This window comes from Nelumbo nucifera, chromosome 3 (genome assembly GCF_055504915.1).
Source record: "Nelumbo nucifera cultivar China Antique chromosome 3, China Antique-T2T, whole genome shotgun sequence".
Classification (NCBI taxonomy): domain Eukaryota; kingdom Viridiplantae; phylum Streptophyta; class Magnoliopsida; order Proteales; family Nelumbonaceae; genus Nelumbo; species Nelumbo nucifera.
In genome coordinates this window covers 84,355,592-84,373,995 of record NC_142651.1, presented here as the reverse complement: position 1 = coordinate 84,373,995, position 18,404 = coordinate 84,355,592, and the positions used below count along the sequence as shown (strand labels likewise).

General features: G+C 39.2%; 1 protein-coding gene and 1 pseudogene across 1 annotated transcript; both read right to left on the bottom strand.

Annotated features, from left to right (window-relative positions):
* Positions 1-4,953: 4,953 nt before the first annotated feature.
* Positions 4,954-12,099, bottom strand: LOC148801555 (ammonium transporter 1 member 2 pseudogene; annotated as a pseudogene).
* A 5,069-nt stretch (positions 12,100-17,168) lies between these two features.
* On the bottom strand, positions 17,169-17,984 carry LOC104585963 (large ribosomal subunit protein P2B-like). The gene is made up of 3 exons (XM_010243023.3): positions 17,824-17,984; positions 17,492-17,727; positions 17,169-17,371 (listed from the first exon to the last, which is right to left on the bottom strand). Exons 1-3 carry the CDS (start codon positions 17,909-17,911, stop codon positions 17,345-17,347), a joined length of 351 nt encoding a protein of 116 aa, XP_010241325.1. The 5' UTR covers positions 17,912-17,984; the 3' UTR covers positions 17,169-17,344.
* Between the last annotated feature and the right edge of the window lie 420 nt (positions 17,985-18,404).

Below are 18,404 nucleotides of genomic sequence, written 5' to 3'. Positions count from 1 at the left end.
GTTCTCTAACAAAATCCCACAATTGCTCGGAGACCTTTTTTCCCATCCATTGTGTTTTTTAAGATTGGAGCACGGGAAAGACGATTAGAAGTGGGCATGAAGTGGATGGAGTCTACCTCCTGTATGGACCTTCAGAGCATGGATTGTCAAGTTAGATTGAGTCTTGTTCCAATGAGAAAATAAGTCTTTTGAAATTATGGCATTGTTGCGTTGGTCATATGTCTATCAATTCTGTCAAGCTTTTGTTTCCAAACTTGTTTGATTTTGCGTCCAAATCGAATTTTGAATGTGAAGTTTGTCATTTATCCAAACAATGTACAAACACATGTTTTGTAAATAGTAAAACAAATAATGTTGCTTTCCATTTGATCCATACTGATGTTTGGGGCCCATATGTTGTCCCATTTATGGGGGGTACAGATATTCATTCTCTTCATTGATGACTGCATCTGGTATATATGGGATTTACTTGATGAAAAGTAGAGATAAAGTTCCTATGATTGTTCAAAACTTTATGAATATAGTCGAGACACAGTTTGAGAAAAGAGTTAAGATAATAAGATCTGACAATGCTAAGGAATACTTTGAACATCACTTGCATCTTGAAGACAACGACACTATTCACCAAAATTCATATAGTCATACTCCACAACAAAATAGGGTGGCTGAAAGAAAAAATAGGCATATGGTTGAAGTTGCTCGAGGTTTATTGTTCCAAACTCATGTTCCAACTCATTTCTAGGGTAAATCTATTGAGATAGTTGTATATCTCATTAACAGACTCCCATCAAGGGTCATTAACCTTCATTCTCCTCATCAACTACTCTTCCCTAATGAACATCCTTTTAATCTACCCCTTAAGGTCTTTAGTTGTGTTTGTTTTGTTCATGATATGAATCCTACTCGGCGCAAGTTTGACCCTAAATCCATTAAGTGTGTATTCCTTGGTTACTCTCTAGTCCAAAAATGCTATAGATGCTTTGATGTTCTCTTTTGAAAGAGATATGTCTTTAAGGATGTTACCTTTTTGGAATCCTCTTCCTTTTTCCAGTCATCCCATCATTCTCTTTAGGAGGAGAATGTAAGTGAAGATCAGACTCCCTTCTGCCTTCCTGTTCCTACCTCTATTCCTTCTCCTCCTCCTCCTCCTCCTCCTCCTCCTATGTATCGACCTCGGTCTTGGTAATAGTTTTTCATCAAACATAGTAAGAAGGTGGCTCTTGAAGAAGAATGTCCATCACAATCTAATTCTCTAGACTCAAGTAATCTTGAATCTCCTGAAAACCCTATTATTGATTCTGACCTTGATTTTCCTATTGCCATTCGAAAAGGGAAGATGACATGTAGCAAAGATCCTATCACTAACTATGTGTCTTATGATGCTCTCTCCCCTTCCTATTGTCCCTATATTTCTGCTATATCTTTTGTTTCCTTCCCTCGTAGTGTTATAGAGGCAATGCAGTGCCCCAATTGGAAAGAAGCTATGAACCAAGAAATGGAGGCCCTAATAAAGAATCAGACTTGAGAGATTGTTCATTACCCTAAAGATAAGATTCCTGTTGGGTGTAAGTAGGTTTATACTATTAAGCACAAGGCAAATGGCTTAATTGAAAGATACAAAGCTCGGATTGTAGCCAAAGGATACACTCAGACTTATGGCATTGATTATCTGGAAACCTTTGTTCTAGTTGCTAAAATGAACTCTATTCGTGTGATCATGTTTCTTGTTGCCCATTACTCGTGGCCTTATATTAAATGGATGTAAAGAACACCTTCCATAATGGGGACTTACAAGAGGAAGTGTATATGGACTTACCACCTGGGGTACGTTTCCCTAACAGTGTTGGAAAAGTGTACCACTTGAAAAACTCTTTGTATGGGCTAAAATAGTCTCCAAGAGCATGGTTAGACAGGTTCAGGAATGCCATCTTAAAAATTGGTTTTTCTCAATCTCAGGCTGACCACACCTTATTTATTAGAAGAGTTGATGGTAGAGTAACAATGTTGATAGTATACGTTGATGACATTGTTGTGACAAGTGATGATATCACAGGTATCTCTCAGTTAAAGTAATTCCTTGCTTCTGAATTTGAGATTAAGGACCTTGGTGTTCTCCGATACTTTCTTGGCTTTGAGGTTGCAAGATCCAAAAAGGGGATTTTTTTGTCACAAAAGAAATATGTACTTGATTTTCTTCATGAGGTTGGGAAATTAGGGTGTAAGCTTGTAAAAATTCCAATTGATCACAACCACAAGTTGAACTCTACTAAAAGAGAAGTTCTTCCAGCTAGGGGGTATATTATAGATTGGTGGAACACCTTCTGCATCTTTGTTTAACTAGACCTAACAATTACTATATTGTTGGAGTGGTTAGCCAATATATGCGTGAACCCAGGACATCTCATATGCAAGCAGTTAATAGGATTTTAGCCTACCTGAAAGGATGCCTTGGCAAAGGGATGTTGTATTCCAACCATGGCCATCTAAAGATTGAGACTTACACAGATGTTGATTGGGCAGGGCCCATCGATGATAGAATATCTACGTCTTGTTATTATGCCTTAGTTGGAGGCAATGTGGTTTCCTAGAGAAGTAAGAAACAATATGTGGTTTCTCGTTCTAGTGTTGAGGCAGATTACAAGGCAATGGCTCATAGAGTGTCTGAACTACTCTGGTTGAAGACCTTATTGACTGAGATGGGCATCCAAGCAGATGTTCCAATGAGACTATATTGTGACAATCAAGCAGCCATAAATATTGCTCACAATCCTGTTCAACATGATCATACAAAGCATATTGAGGTGAATAGACAATTTATTAGATAAAGAATTGCTAGCGGAGAGATTTGCCTTCATATTGTAAGGTCAGAAGACCAAATAGCTGATTGCCTCACTAAAGGTGTTCACCATCCAAAGTTTGTTAAGAACCTTGCCAAGCTGGGCATGATTGACAATATATGCTTATCTTGAAGGGGAGTGTTGAGAATGGTTAGATAGGGTGTTTTTTGTCATTTTCTCATTTCTTATACCCTCTTTGTATTTGGGCACCCAGGTAGGGGCCTTCTTGTAATTATTAATTTTTAATTATAAAGTGAACTTTTGAGGGTGTGAATAGTGAACTTCACACACCTCTCGACACATTGCTTTCTTCTTCCTCTTCTTCTTCTTTTCTTCTCTTCTTTCTTTCTCTCTCTTGAAACCCTGGTTTCTGCAACTCAACTTAATTCGGAGCGGGTTCATGAAGCGGGTTGCAACAAAGAATTCAAGGCACAACCATAACATTCTAGTATCCATTATTAGCACATCCACTTAAATGAAATGTCTTGTATTGGTGAAAAGAAAAAGAACAAGAAGAAGACTGTACTGAATGGTGTATAAGAGAATGGTTATCCCGTTAAAGTCGATTGATAAGAATGAAAAGAGAAGGGTGACGATTGAACAATGCATAAATAGGATTTGGAAAACTATGGATGAGAATCTAAAGGTAAAAGAAAAGCAGAGCTACCTATTTTAAATGACCAGCATCATGGTGTCTCAACGTTCTATGAGGCTTCCCACTTCTCTGCTAGGCCATCACCTTCCAATGTCTCCTTAACACTTCACACATTTTTGGATACTGTGAAGGATGGAACTTTGTACACAAAAGAGCCACCTGAACCATATCCTTTAATCAACTAGCTTTCAGCATTTGATTGAGCATTACTCCTCTATGATTTTTCACTCGACCAAAATAAAGCCTTTTGAACTATAATAAGGTCAAGGAGCAAGATGCCAAAACTAAATACATTTGTTTTTTCTTGATGATTGGCTTGTTGATAAGTACTTAAGAGTTATGTGTTAGACAATTATGCCCTTATCTCTAATCAAATTGATGTACTTATTGACATTTATTGTAAATGAATAAAGTGCATAATTGATTCATGTTATTTTGTTATGTTTCTGTGTAATACCCTTAAACTGGACACTTATGAGACTCGTATTAGTTTAGAATCTTCACAACCATTGGATAGATTTGGGGAGATTTATCCTGCCAAGGCTAACGCTAATGTGCCACCAAGCGGGTTGGGGTGGCTTGTCTCAGCTACTGTCTCACCCAAAATTATTACCCTTGGCTAAGCGGTCGTTGAAATGTAGCTTTAGGTGTCGAATCCACAGAGAAGCTAATTAAACCAACAAAAGGAGTTATCTCTAAGAGTAAATAACCTAAAAAATGATTTTCTATAAATAAGAATAAGCGTATTCGAATAAAAGTAATAATGATTAAAGGATGAAAAGTAGTATTGCGATGAACAAGGCTTCGAGATTCACTTGATCGATTTGTTCAACTGTTCTCAACTTTGATTCATATTTACTACTAAATTGCAAGTTTCACATCCTAAATAAACAATCGGAAAATATAACTTTAAAAACCAACAGCAAGAACAAAAGTATTTGTTCTAAGAAAATTAATTTCAATGAAGAATAGAATGATCTATTCTTACAAGCTATCCAAGAACGACAATATATCAAACTGACAGTATTGCAGTAAAGGATCAACCCATAAAATAAATCTACCCAATCAATTATTTTCTAACAAATTGCACATAAAAAGAGCATGGCTAATCTTATATGGAAATTGAAGAATATAATTTCTGAGTTTATCAAAAAAATAATAAAAAAAGTCTCTCATGAACAAAATTAAACATTGAAATCTCTCAAGGAATCAAAGAAAATAACAAGTAAAACTCATCGATCAAGATCCTCCCTAGCCTTGTTGAAGCTTTAGCCGTGCTTGGACGTTATTCTCCCCTCTTCTCTTCTGTGAAAGGCTGAGAAAATAATACCAAAATAACCTCTAGAAGTCGTCCCCCTTTTAGGTTAGATTTTTCCCTTTTTATTGTGCTGCCAGGCTCCTCAATCTGCTTAGCTCAGACTCGCGTCTTACCCTCTAATTTTCGCCTTGATAGAGATTGATTTAGAAAAAGTTATCAACAGATGAATTGTAGCCCTATTTCTTATCTATTCATATCTTCAAGAATAATTAAATTTCAACATCTATAGAGAAAAATATGCCCAAAATACCAAACCATGTTCAATGTAAAACGGGAAACGAATCAGCAATCATACTTGGGTCATGGAACTTGGGCTTGGGTTTCTTGGACATATGTTTGGGCTTTCCTCCATTCAATTATTAATCCTTCCAGCATAAAAATTGCACAAATGATAAAATTGACATTTGTAAATTTACTATGGAAAAATACTATTTTTAAGCTCTTTATTTTACAAATGTCAATTGTTGAGCACTTTTTAGGTATACATCTTCATGCTTTCATCAGCTACCAGGGTGAGACCTGAGGTACATACAGTGTGTGTTTTCTTGAAACCTTGAATCGGACCAAATTTCAGTATTGCCCTAGACCTTGGAGACAGATGGGCAAAACTGGAATGTTACACCTGACCCCTAGACTCGATTTTGGTACTGCACTAGGTGTTGGATTGGGTTGTCTTTGATATGTCAATCAATGAGATCCTTGACCGGGTCAAAACCTGGGTATGTTGGGACAGTCTGAGAATTCACCTGAGTGGGTGATCATAGTGACAGGATCAGCCCCTTTGTTGGACAAAGTGAACGATCAGGGAATGCACTCTCCCTGATGGAAAACTAAACTACTAGTAGTTGATTTCAAATTGTTGAGATTTGTTTTGCAAAATATATTTATATAGAGATATACATTATGATTTCACAAAATGTTTACAAAAGGTTTTAATTCCCAAGATCCATGTGAGTAGAGAGTGCAACACTGTACCTTGCAACCGAGGGAGAGGTCCTCTCTTGTTGGGTAATGTTTGATCATTATGGGCTGGGAGGTTAAGTGTAAGACCATTAAGGGTAATACCTGATGGTCTAACCTTGCATCTACCCACAGTCCTTGGGCCTTCATAAGGTGGCTGGACCCAAGGATCATTTAGTGTAAATGTTGGGCCCATTAAGAGCCCATACTGATGGACTTAGGGGTTCACTGTGTTCTGCAATGAACTCGGCCAGGCCTTGTAATAGAGATTGGACTGAACCCATGTGACTGATGTCTAGATCAATGCTAGGGCCCCATGCCATACGAAGAGAGCGAAACTAGCCAGTATTTAAAGGGAAAGTGAGTTATGTGACTAAATGGGCCTAAAGCCCATTTCGAACTGGGCTTAAGTGAGTTAATTAAAAGGGGGTGAATTCTGATTTATAATCTAATCAGGATTAGCTAAAGGATAAGATAAGTCTTATCCATTTAAGAGTCAAGATCCAAATATCAGATTTGGATCAAGAAACTCTTTCCTAATTGGATTAGGAAGCTGATCCAAAAAAGGTTATAAATAGGGGGCAAATTCACTAGTTTATGCACTCAACAATCTGTAGAATTCTCCTCCAGTTCTTGTTGCCCCTACCCAGTTCGATTTCCACTTTTGGATCTGATCAAGAATAGTTCTTGATATTGTTTCTTGCTAGAAGAAACAATCTAAAGTTGTGCTCACCAGCCCCTTGCGTGATTTTTGCTAAAGAATTAGGGTTCTTGCTGAAGAACCACTTTGCTAATCTTGCATCACAATAAGCTGTGTCATTTCTAGTGGAGGCGGGTTTTGGTCACCTCTTTGGGCGTGAACACCTACGTTGGGTGTTACTGTTATTCCGTATCAGGTACACCCTTATTTGCTTCCTTTTGGTTTTAGATCTAGTCCGGTTTATTTCGAGAACGAACCTTGAAAAATGCAGTTATTCTAAATTAGGGAATAGAATTCCTAGATGGGAGAAAGAAATTTTTGAAATTTCGCCCAGCCATCCTGCATGGTTCGGCTATCCATATGATGGATCTCCCATCCCTTCATTATGTGGCCAATAGTGACATGGACAGTTGTGGTGAGAATCCCAACGATCCAAGAGCTTCCCCAACCCAAAATCTCCAACAATTAATTTCTTCAAAGTATTCATTAAGTAGAACGTTAGTTGCCTTCACATCACAGTGAATAATTTTTGGGTCATACTGTTCATAAAAATATAGTATCCCTCTTCTAGAAGTTCATTCTCATCCACGACATCAAACGTGTTGTCTTTCCCCTTAGATACAGGCACGAGAGGCCAGAAACCCTTGCTAAGATCAGACACTTTGACAGCCTCATACTCAGACAAAAGCTCTGTTGTATCCACCTCTTGCACAAAATTAACAAAATGATAGACATCTCTCACTACCTTCTTCTACTTATGAGGGGCCATTCTCACAAGATAAAGGAAACATAAGGACTATAAAGATGGAGGACAGTCACAAAAGAAAGCAAAACCTAGTGAAAACAATAGAGGCTCTACAACAAACAAAAACCCTTGATGCAAGATGATAGACACATATTGGGAACTAAAATGCAGCGAGCAAAGGATAGACACAACCATCCAGTCACTTCATTCACCAAGAAAATGGGAACCATAATGCTGCCCAAATTACAACAATGCCCTCACAAAGTGTGGGACACATCTGCTAACAACTCAAACACGGCCGCTACATCCCAAAAAATAGTCATTACTCAAATAAATTGTCACACCACTTGCGTGAATGTGTCAATGGGAAAATCACCCCTCTTCAATAGCAAACTGAACTGTCACCAACTAGTTCCAATCACAGAGGGGCTGGGTACCCCACTTGCCTAACCCCAGTAATCCGTCTTTTCCATATGTATAGGGGGTTTGCCGCAAATCTTGTCTAAGTACCCAAAATCATGCTTCTTGATACAATGCCTTCTATCAAAAACCATGGGAGCTAAAATTTTAACCTGACCTCTTCCCTTGCTCGAATGTTTCTTAATAGAATGCCTTCTATCAAGAAACATGGGGGCTGACTTTTCAATCTAATCCCCTCCTCTCTAGTGCTTCTTAATAGCATGTCTTCTATCAAGAAGTAGGGGGGCTAATAAACAATAGAGGAAACAATGAATTGTATCACCCTCGTCTAATACACCATTAAACAAAAATGTTGTTGACGATATTCTTCCTATAGAGCTAATGCCTACAATCCTTCACCCATCAAGTTCCATGATCAGCCTTCAACAACAACATCAAAGTCCAAAACCCAACATAACAAAATTTTCACACTCTCATAATGAAGAGTAAAATAGGCACGGACCTATTCTAATCCTCGTCACCAACCGATGGGTAATAAAACGAACTTGCAATTCAACCAATCGCTTCATTCTACACTCTCATTGCCACAAGCACAAAACCCCACCGCTATGCGCTATCCAATCTTGAGGATCAAACACCAACCACTCCCATCACCCCAACGAAATGGAAAGATCTCCAGACTTCCTTCTCCTTGCCACGGTCATAAAATCAAAATCGACAGGAATTAATTTCCCCATTTCCAAAACACCAAATTGTAAGACACACCAATTGCAAAAATGCTTATTGATAAGAATACTCTTACCAATAAGCAGGGGGGCTAATTGTAAGTACATGTAGTTCTCCATTGTCATAACTATGATAAAGGTATCAAAACAAAACCACATGTATACCTATTACAACACAGAGAGCCACCCAAAACTTACGATGAGCTCAGAAAGCCACCCACAACTTGTGATAAGCCCATAAGGCTATCCCAAGCCTATGGTGAATCAAAAGGCTATACTAAGCCTGTGATGAACCCAAAGATCCATTCTAAACCTATGATGCGAACAGAACATCACATGAGACTTGAGGAAGCCGTGACACAGCACCTTGAGGACGACCGGGCGCATAACCAAAAATGCCAATCAAACCCGGGTCCCACCTCTACCATGTGGCCACAAGGAAATCTACGACAAGATGTAGCCTGCACATGCTAGATGAGAATCCTCAAGAGAAAGAAAACTTTGTCCTTAGAGGATCTTGCTAGACACGTGGTGAAGTCCCAGTAGTGTTCCCTTGATAACCAACATAAAGACAAGGATTTCCTTTCCTAATGGGAATGAAGACCCTTTTGAATCCTTCTCCTTAGGGTCTCGAGATCCTCCTTATAAAAGGAGGAATAAAGTACAACCACAAGACATCCATCACTCTCATTGATACCCGACTCTGTTGAGACTCCTAAATGACCGAAGACATACCCATTATCTCATTTTGCAACCTTAAACAAGCTTTAATCCATCTTTGTCCTTTAAAGAGACCATCCTACATAGCCTCGATGCCATACTTACTCATGGATGTGATCTCTTAATTGAGAATCAACACTTCCATTTTCCACATAAGAATGGTGGTTGATCTCATGATCTAGTTTGGTGCGTGCAAGCATGGAGGAATGACAAACAAGCTATTAATAGGTAGGAACCAATACCATGTCTAGAAACAATGATGCTTGGTATGAAATGGTGGAGATTTCGTATCTGGTAACAATGATGATAAACAGAAACCAAATGCCTGGCATGAGCTTCAGGAGGATAATGGTTTCGAATGCAAAGTAGGTTTTTATTCTCTTCTATTTCGTGCATCTCACCATCCACCACCTACCATGTCGTTTTATCATCCACCTTCTCCATCGTCTGTGTTTGAAATGCCGAGAAGTTGGAAAAAGATCATTGTTGCTCTGATTCAGTCTCAAGGAAGAAGGCAATGAACAATGTTTCTTCATAACGGTAGTTTTGTTATTTTAAAAAAAAAAATTAGTCACACATGTCACCACATGATACGGATAACTGACATACTGTTAACAGTGGAGACTAAAGTGGTAGTTTTCAGGAATTTAGATACTACAATGGCACATTTTTGAATTTCGAGTATTAAAGTGAGACTACCTCCAAAGTACAAGGTACTAATATGCAATTTACCCTTTTATATTTTAAGATGAAGAGAGGCATTCGTGTGAGTGAAATGAAACAAGAATTTAAAGAAACTTGTGAGTGAAATGATTCTTGATATTTTAACTAGTTTGGTTTGAAGAAAATTGAGGTATTTTCAGGTCAATTAGGGTTTAAGAGAAAAAGGGTTAGGAAAAGAAAATAAGGGAAATTCATATGAGTATTTTGGTAATTTAACGCATTTCATTGTCTAACTTAATAGTTAGGGGGCATTTGTCCCAAAATGAAAGTTTTGGGGGTAATTGTCACTAACCCCATAGCACATGGACATGGGGTCTTTGTAACTTATCCTTTTTCTCTTTCTTTTTGGGGAAAAGCCTCTTTATAGCTTTACCTCAGCTTTTCCCACTCAAGTAAGCCCAAGCTGACCTCAAGCCTCAAATGGTGATAATGTGGAATTATGGGTTGATCATTCAACTCTATTTAAGGTCAAGGCTTTGGCAGGCTTGGGTGCAATCTGAGTCTCTAAGGTCAAGTCCCAAGCTTGGCAGGTTTGGGTGCAACTGAGTCTCTAAGGTTAAGGCTTTAAAGCTAAGCTCTTAGTCTAATTGTAGCTTTCGATGCAGAAAAGTAAATCATCACTTAGACTGTGTTTGGTTGTAAAGTTGTGGAGAAAAGCAAAAGAAAATAGGTGTGTGTTTGGGAGAGGGTTGAGCTAAAGATTCAGCTAAGCTGGTTCAATTGCTTTCATCTTTTCGAATAATCTATTCAAAGAGGTTGAAGGCTGAGTTTGGAAGGAGTACAAATGGAAATATGTAGAGTGCAAAACCTTATATTTTGTATTATTTTGTAGGGTAAATTACAAAGAGCCCCCTTGTACTATGGGGTCTATCTCAAAGACCCCTGCACTTTGTTTTGCAACAAAGACCCCCCTTGTACTATGATCGTGAGACAAAGACCCCCTTCTGTTAGCCTTCTGTCCAAAAAGGCCATTACAATATTTTTTAATCCCCATACTACCCTTGTAAAAACTAGATGAGAAAAACATTGTTCATCTTCCCTGACCTTTCGATACTACCCTTCCATTCCTTCATGTTTCTATCTCTCCCTCTCTCTCCCCCGATCTCTCTTCTTGCCCTTCCCCTTAATAGTGTCGGGATTGAACCCATTTAATTCAATCCCGATCTCTCTCTCCATTACTGCTTTCTTCAGATCCCGATCTCTCTCTCTCTCTTTGTCTCTCCATTTGCCTGCTTCCCTAACCAGTTCAAAACTTTCAACCCATCCTCAAATACAGCTGGATAGGCAACTTCTGCCACCGCGAAATTGCAACATGATAGGTTTTGGGCATTCTAGGAGCGCCATAGCTGTTATGACGAAGGTTCTAAAGGTTGGGATTTGCACCGAGAGCGGCAAATAATCACACAGCTTGGGATGGACTTCGATTAGCAGTGGGAGTGCCATTAGCTGGTTCTATTCTTCTCATCATTAAACCTCCCTGCTTCTGCGACTGCTCATCTTCATCATGGTATACATATGCAAAGCCACCGTGTCGGGTCATATCCATTCTAGCCATCTTATCCTCAGCCGATATCCTCAACAAATTCATCTTATTTAACACATAAAACATAGGACCCATGGTGGCACTCACCCACCCAAAAATCATCAAAATTTGGATAATTTGAGCAGCTAAGAGCTTTTCAACTCCTCCCATGAACAGCCCATATGGCCTCCATGTGGCTTGGTATACCTCTTACACATATATGTCCCTTGCAAACAAGCCCGTGAATATAAGACCCCAACTTCCACAGCCACCGTGCAATTGCGCAACCTCCAGTGGGTCATCATATTTGAACTTCTTAGCAAGCTTGTTGCATCCAATCAAGACCCAGGAGGTGATGAAACCGCAAACGATAGCAGCCCATGGCTCCACCACCGAGTAGCCAGAGGTGATTGCCGCAAACCCACCAAGCAACCCATTGCACACATCGGTAACGTTCCAATGTCTTGAAATCAACCTTTTCCTAAACAGAGTGGTCAGCGCAGCCGTGCAACCGGCCAAGGTCGTGGTCACTACAGTCCAGCTGAGTAAATGAGGTAAGCGACGAACTGCGTTCTCTCCGCTATAGAGCCGCTAGTGATCCCGGCAGCAGCGATGGCAAAATCCCATTGATACAGGAAGTTATTGCAATCGAACAGCTCTGATGGTAACGCCTTCATGCCCAAGAAGTGACGGCTGATGAAGCCGTTGGAAGGAGAATCGAAGGCAAAGGCGAACCTGAAGAGATAGTAAAAAACAGACCCCCAGCAACCGCATTGAGCACGTTGGTTAGCATTATGTTCATGGTGTTCTTGGCTCGAACGGAGAAGAGAAGAAAGGGAAGATGAGAAATGGGTTCCCTCCATCCTTTCATTTCAAAGAGTTGGGAGAGAGAAAGAATGAGAGAGGATGGTAAGGGAGGGGAAAAGAAGAGAAGAAAGGGAAAACAATAAGCTAAATAGGTCTTAAGAGAAAAAGAGCAAAAAAAAGAAAATAGAAAAAGTTTAATGGGGTATTTTGGTAATTTAATGCATTCCGTCATCTGACTTAACGGTCAAAGGGGGTCTTTGTTTCATGGTCATAGTACGGGGCGTCTTTGTCATAGACCCCATAGTACAAGGGGGTCTTTGTAATTTACCCTATTTTGTATGTATTTATGCTGCTGTACATATTTGCATTTATATTCTTTTCAAACTGAGCTGAAGTGGAGACAGCCCTTCAAATGGAAACAATTATTTATTTATTTATTTTATTTTTTGATAAGAGGCAACAATTAATTTGCAATCTCCAACTTTTTCATCAAATGTAACTTAAAGGCTTTTAGGGGCCTAATAGGGGGGGGGGGGATTCTTTTCATTGTCGGCATTGTTAGAATCAGCATCCAACAATGAAAGATAGGATCAGCTTTGCCTTTTACAATAGCCCAATTGTAATATAAGCTTATACAAGTTGGTTTCTTAGGCAGTTTGGGAGGGCTTTTGCGTTTGGGTTGAGCTGTTATAGAGAAGCCGTTCATATTTAGCATTCATGTTCCAAATATGCTAATCAAAGAAGCTTAGTGTTTAGTCGCTCAACTGGAATTTTGAGCACTGATGTGGACTTTCCAAACTTTCACCAAACATATGTCTGTTTGGCATCGATGCCGTTGCTCCAGAAAACAGTGATACATCAGTATCACATCGGGAAAAACAGCGCTCCAGGAAATGTCTGTTTGTTTGGTACCGTTTTTTCATAAAAAATGGTTCTCCAAGCCATGCTTTGGAAATCGAGAAGGTATGGTTTGGAGCAATGCCGAATTTGGCATTTTCTCAGATTGCAGCTCGTTGCTTCCAATAAGGACGTGATGTGGCAGTGAAGTGGACTTCCTATAATGGGTACTAGTGCTGAAAACAGACATGGAACACTGATACTAAACAGAAAGTGTTGTTGTTGCTTCAGGAAACATCCTACCTGACAGCAACGTTTCAAAACAAATAAAAAGACACTGTTTTCTCATAAAACGGTACTTCTTACCTGAGAAAACGGTGTTGTATCTATAGCATCAATGCCAAACATATATATAATTTATGGGGTTTCTATATAGACCCCACCTCGAAATGCTAGAAGCCACTGCCCAAAAGCCCTTCCAAGTGGAAAATGAATATTGATTTAGAAGGTTCCAACTTACCATGCTACTAAAGTCTCTAACTGGTTGTAGGGGAGACATGGGATCAGGATCAAGTCCCACCTTCACTTGGGTTGGGGGGGTCTAGGGACTATGGGTTTGTGAGAGAGCCACCACCTATTGTGTAGCACATTACTAAAAAGGAAAAGAATATTGATTTAGTAGTCTGAACGAAATGATTTAGTAGCTTTGGTGGATATGATAGGATTAGTAGGACTTCCTTATGGAGTGATGATTCAGATGGGGGTTTGGTGACAGTAGAGAGGATAGATTAAGCAATTTTTAAGAAAGTGCTCATTAATGGCTCTCCTTCTAGAACCATCCACCCAGCATCAATGCCAAACACTCCCCCAAAAATTCAAAGATTACTCTCTAAAGTGTTGAAAGTTAAAAGAGTCATCTAGGGGTGAACTTGGGGAGGTGTCTAACAGGGTGGTAGAGTGGAAGGAGAAAATTTTAAATGTAGCAAGGAAATAAATCCTAATCAAATTTGTAGCTAGTGTTCTTCCCATTTACACAATGTCTTGCTTTCTTTTGCCTAATGAACTATATGATGACATTGTGAGATTGCAACTTTGCAAGGGAACCTTTGGTGGGGTCATTCTAATGATAAAAAAAAATATCATTGGATTCATGGGAGGGAGGTGTGTGATGGACTTAGAGACTCTAGATGTTTCAATCTCGCTCTACTTGTCAAAGAGGTTTGGAGATTGATCTCTAATCCATAATCTCTCTGGGCCAAAATGTTTCAAGCCAAATATTTTCCACCATTCACTTACAGTTCCAGTAAAGTTAGAAGGGACCTGAACTAGTTCTCTAATATTAAGCCAAACTTGTTTAGCTACAGGGCAGTATATAAAAAAGTGGTCCAAATAAAATGCGGTTCATATCTTCTTCTTCCCCACATATAACACAAGATCCATCAATATCCAGACCTCTCACAATCAGAATTTTTTTTATGGGAAGTTTATTATTAAGGAGGAATAGGAAATACTTATATTTTGGAGGAGTTTTCATACCCCATATTTTATTGGTGCCATTCATAGGCCTCAAAATATGACCAATGCATTAAGCAAGTCTCATTATATGCAAATTTAATAGAGAATTTACCACTCGGATTAGGTCTTCAGATTTGTTTATTTTTCACATCACTTGAAGGGATAAAAATGGACTTAATCTTATTTTTCACATCCCAGGTGAGCGAGTCTCTCCTTATCACCTCACTAACTTTGAGGTTAATAGTAGAAACTGTGTTTTCACCTTTTCATCAATTGAATTGATTAGGGTTTTCCATTCACCCAATTATCCAACCAGAACCTAATTGAGTTGCCATTTTTTGATTACTTATTCCCTTTTACCCCCTTTTTTCCCCAGAGTGCTGATTGCTGGATTCGATTCCGTGTCAATGCTGAAACAACCCAGCTAACACACCAACGAGACAGCCCTCATTGGTCTAACTGAGTTGCCATTGCCAATAACCACTCCAGCTCCTCTTTTAATTAACTCTCTAGAGGAGAGAATACCTTTCCTACTGCTGTTATTGATAAAATCTTAGAAATCTACATTCCTGCTTCTAATCAGGATGATGATATAATTTGAGCCTAATGAACGGACTAGGAGCTTCTCAGTTCACTCAACTTACTATCTGATAATTTTGAAGGCAGTTTGGTCTGTGCTGATGTAGCTCCTAAGATCAAGGCCTTTGTTATGGAGGGGCATGCACAATGGTTTGAATGTGAACTTCAATCTCTTTAAGGAAAAGGTAGTTGATGATCCTAGACCTACTTGCTTTGCATGCAAAATGAATGCTAAATCGGTTATTCATACTCTGTTTGAATGTGAGTTGCTAGTCTACATTTTATTGGAATTTTGATCTTTCCACTGCTCAAAGATGAATCCAGATCTCCTGCCCACACAAACTCTACCCACGTCTACCCACATAACATCTCAGTCACACATGAACAACATCTCATCCTCGACAAGACATCAACAAATGCCACCGCAGATCTTTACTATGTTCCTTCTTGACCAATGACCATTGCTTGGCTACGATGGATTAGTCGTAATAATATTGTAAATGGTGAGGATCCTGTTTATGCCTCTTAAATGAGTTGTAGAACGCAAACAGGCTATATCAGGAGAGATGGCCGCCACAGCTCTGAACCCCATGGTTTAGAGAACTGATAAGTGTTGCTAGCTATTTTTTTATGAATATTTCATTCAGATTTCGTGAAATGAGTTCGTATTCAAAAGACTAGCAATACCAATACGAGAGTTCAGCCTTCAGAGTTGGTACTAGAAGGCCTCACCAATCATGCAATCTACACCACTAACGCGTGGACCGAGTACCAAAAGTCATCACTTGCACAACAAACTTTGTGAGCATCTGTTTAGAGAATGTAGCTGATTGATTAGCCACTAGCTAATGTTTAGTTAATCTTATTTAAATAAAAAAAATAAGATTCAAAAAATATAATAGTTACAGACAGAACTCAGAACCAGAAGGTTCAGAAACTAAATCCATCCAACCCTCATTTCTCATGGTCGTTTTAGATGGATAACCATGGTTCACGAGGATCTAAGATGTTGGCCAATATAATACATGGTTTCACTTTCTCAAATGAAACTGCCTCATCGGCAAAATCATTTTACTTTTTGTTGGTGTGGCCATTGAAAACATAAATATTGGCAAACACCGCCCAACCCTCAAGAGTTTCATAGGATGTACATGGGGATGAAAACACAATAAGAAACATGGCTTTACAAGATCTGTGGCTGCAAAATGACGATTGATTCACGGTGGAACACAAATCAACCATTATACACAAAAGGCTCAAACCACAAAGTTCGATCTTATAAGATATGAAATTGGTAGGTAGAAGAAGAAAACTCAAGGTCCTGGCACAGGGTTAAAGATAAACATGAGAGACTAGAGTCTCATATTCAGGGCAACAACCTTGTTTTGAGCCAGAACCAAACAGAGTTTCATACCCCTCCATGAATCAAATATTTGCTTACAAAGTCAAACAATGAAAGGGAGGTCCAATACACCAAAAGGAGACAAATTGATATCGAGTGATTTCAAGATGATCAGAAAGCAAATGGGTAACATACATGGGAAGTGGGAACACCGCAATCTTTGAGTAGAAATTTGGGTAGGGAATCAAAGGCATTAATTCAAATCTGATCCATGTCAGAAGAATGCTAAAAATGGGTTATCAAGACATTAATTCGAATCTGATCCATGTTGAAGAGTGACAAAAATGGGTTATAGCATCAGTGAGCAAATGACAAAGAAGATGTGCTGCAGCATTCAACATTTAGGTTTCAACCGTAAACCATTTACATGAAAACACCAGACAAACCATAAAGAAATCCATTATAGCTTTTTGCTCGTAAAGAAGCTCAAAACTGGCCTCTCGAAGGACTAAACAATAGGTCATGTCCCATTTGCGTTTTCTGAAGATGATTCTTACTATAATAAAGCACTAATCCGTTACCCCATTGGCCTAAGTTCCATTTTACGTTCTACCCACATGGGCATTTTCACTGTAGAACACTTAGACCACTACTTACTGTCACCAGTTTCCAGTTTTTTTCATGGCTCCCCAAAAACTGTATAGTTTACAATAAACTTAATGCAAAAATTGATCTAAGCTTTACAAGATAAAGAGGCAGAAGATGATAGAAGAAACAGAATGCCAAAAATTGTATTGAATCAAATGATAACAGAATTGTTAAAATGCCAGCGTTGACAACTAATCATCTCAATATTGTTCAAACTAGAAAGCAACAACTGCGCGTAATGGGAGCTCTAATACCTACCAAAAAAAAGCGAAATTTCATAACCCCAACTCCTCAATCGAACAAACTGAAGCCCATATCCTGCAGATAACAAAAAAAAGAGAGACGATCGATAACATCGTTCAAGCAATCGACATATATTCTAAAGTATAAGCCAAACAGAAATAAATGCATCGTAGCTAACTCGGTTTAAAGCAATACCTCATCAGACTCTTCCTTCTCTTCAACCTTCTCTTCCTTCTTTGACTCTGCTGCAGCAGGTGCAGCGGCTGCTCCGGCACCAGCACCACTACCGGCAGAAACAGCAACAGCGACACCACCGCCGGAAGGAACCGAGGCAAGCTTCTCCCTACCAGAGGCGATGAGCTCGGTGATGTCCTTCCCCTTGACTTCAGTAAGAAGGAGTTTTATTCTATCATCTTCTGCTTCTGCCCCGACTGTACGATAAAAAGAAATAAGATCCAAAAGGATTTAGAATGAAGAAGAGGATGCAAAAACCCAACTCCAGATCTATAAAACCCAGATTAGAATACCTGATCCCAGGATGGTTTTGAGGTCATCGGCGGAGGGCTGGAGGTTTCCGCCCAAGACAGCGAGCAAGTACGCAGCGATGACCTTCATCTCGGATTCCGGGAGACAATAGAAAAGAGAAGAGAGCAGTGGCTAGGGCGAAAGACTGCGTGGAGCGAAAATAAGGTTTATATAGGATTTTACATTCCCATCAATAAGTTTGGAGAGTGCTACCGGAACTCGAGTAGAAATACGCGCTAAAAAGGACAAAACACTAGCCCAGTTAGGACTTAGGATCTCCTTCCAACAAAATAACCGTCCCAACTTCATGTGCGGACATAAATCATCTTCTTGGTAACAGTCAATGTATGAGATGTACGGATACATATCACGTTCAAATGTGTTGGAACCGTCCCAACTTCTCAGAATTCTGATTTAAAATACAGACTTATAACAATTCAAAATTATAAACAGCTCCACTTATGACACCCATACTCGTCTTTAAATTGGCATCAATTCTGAACTGGTGGAACTAGGATTTTCTGGGGTGGACTGAACAGTAAAAACCCTTTTTTTACAACCATGTGATCCAATGTTTGGATAA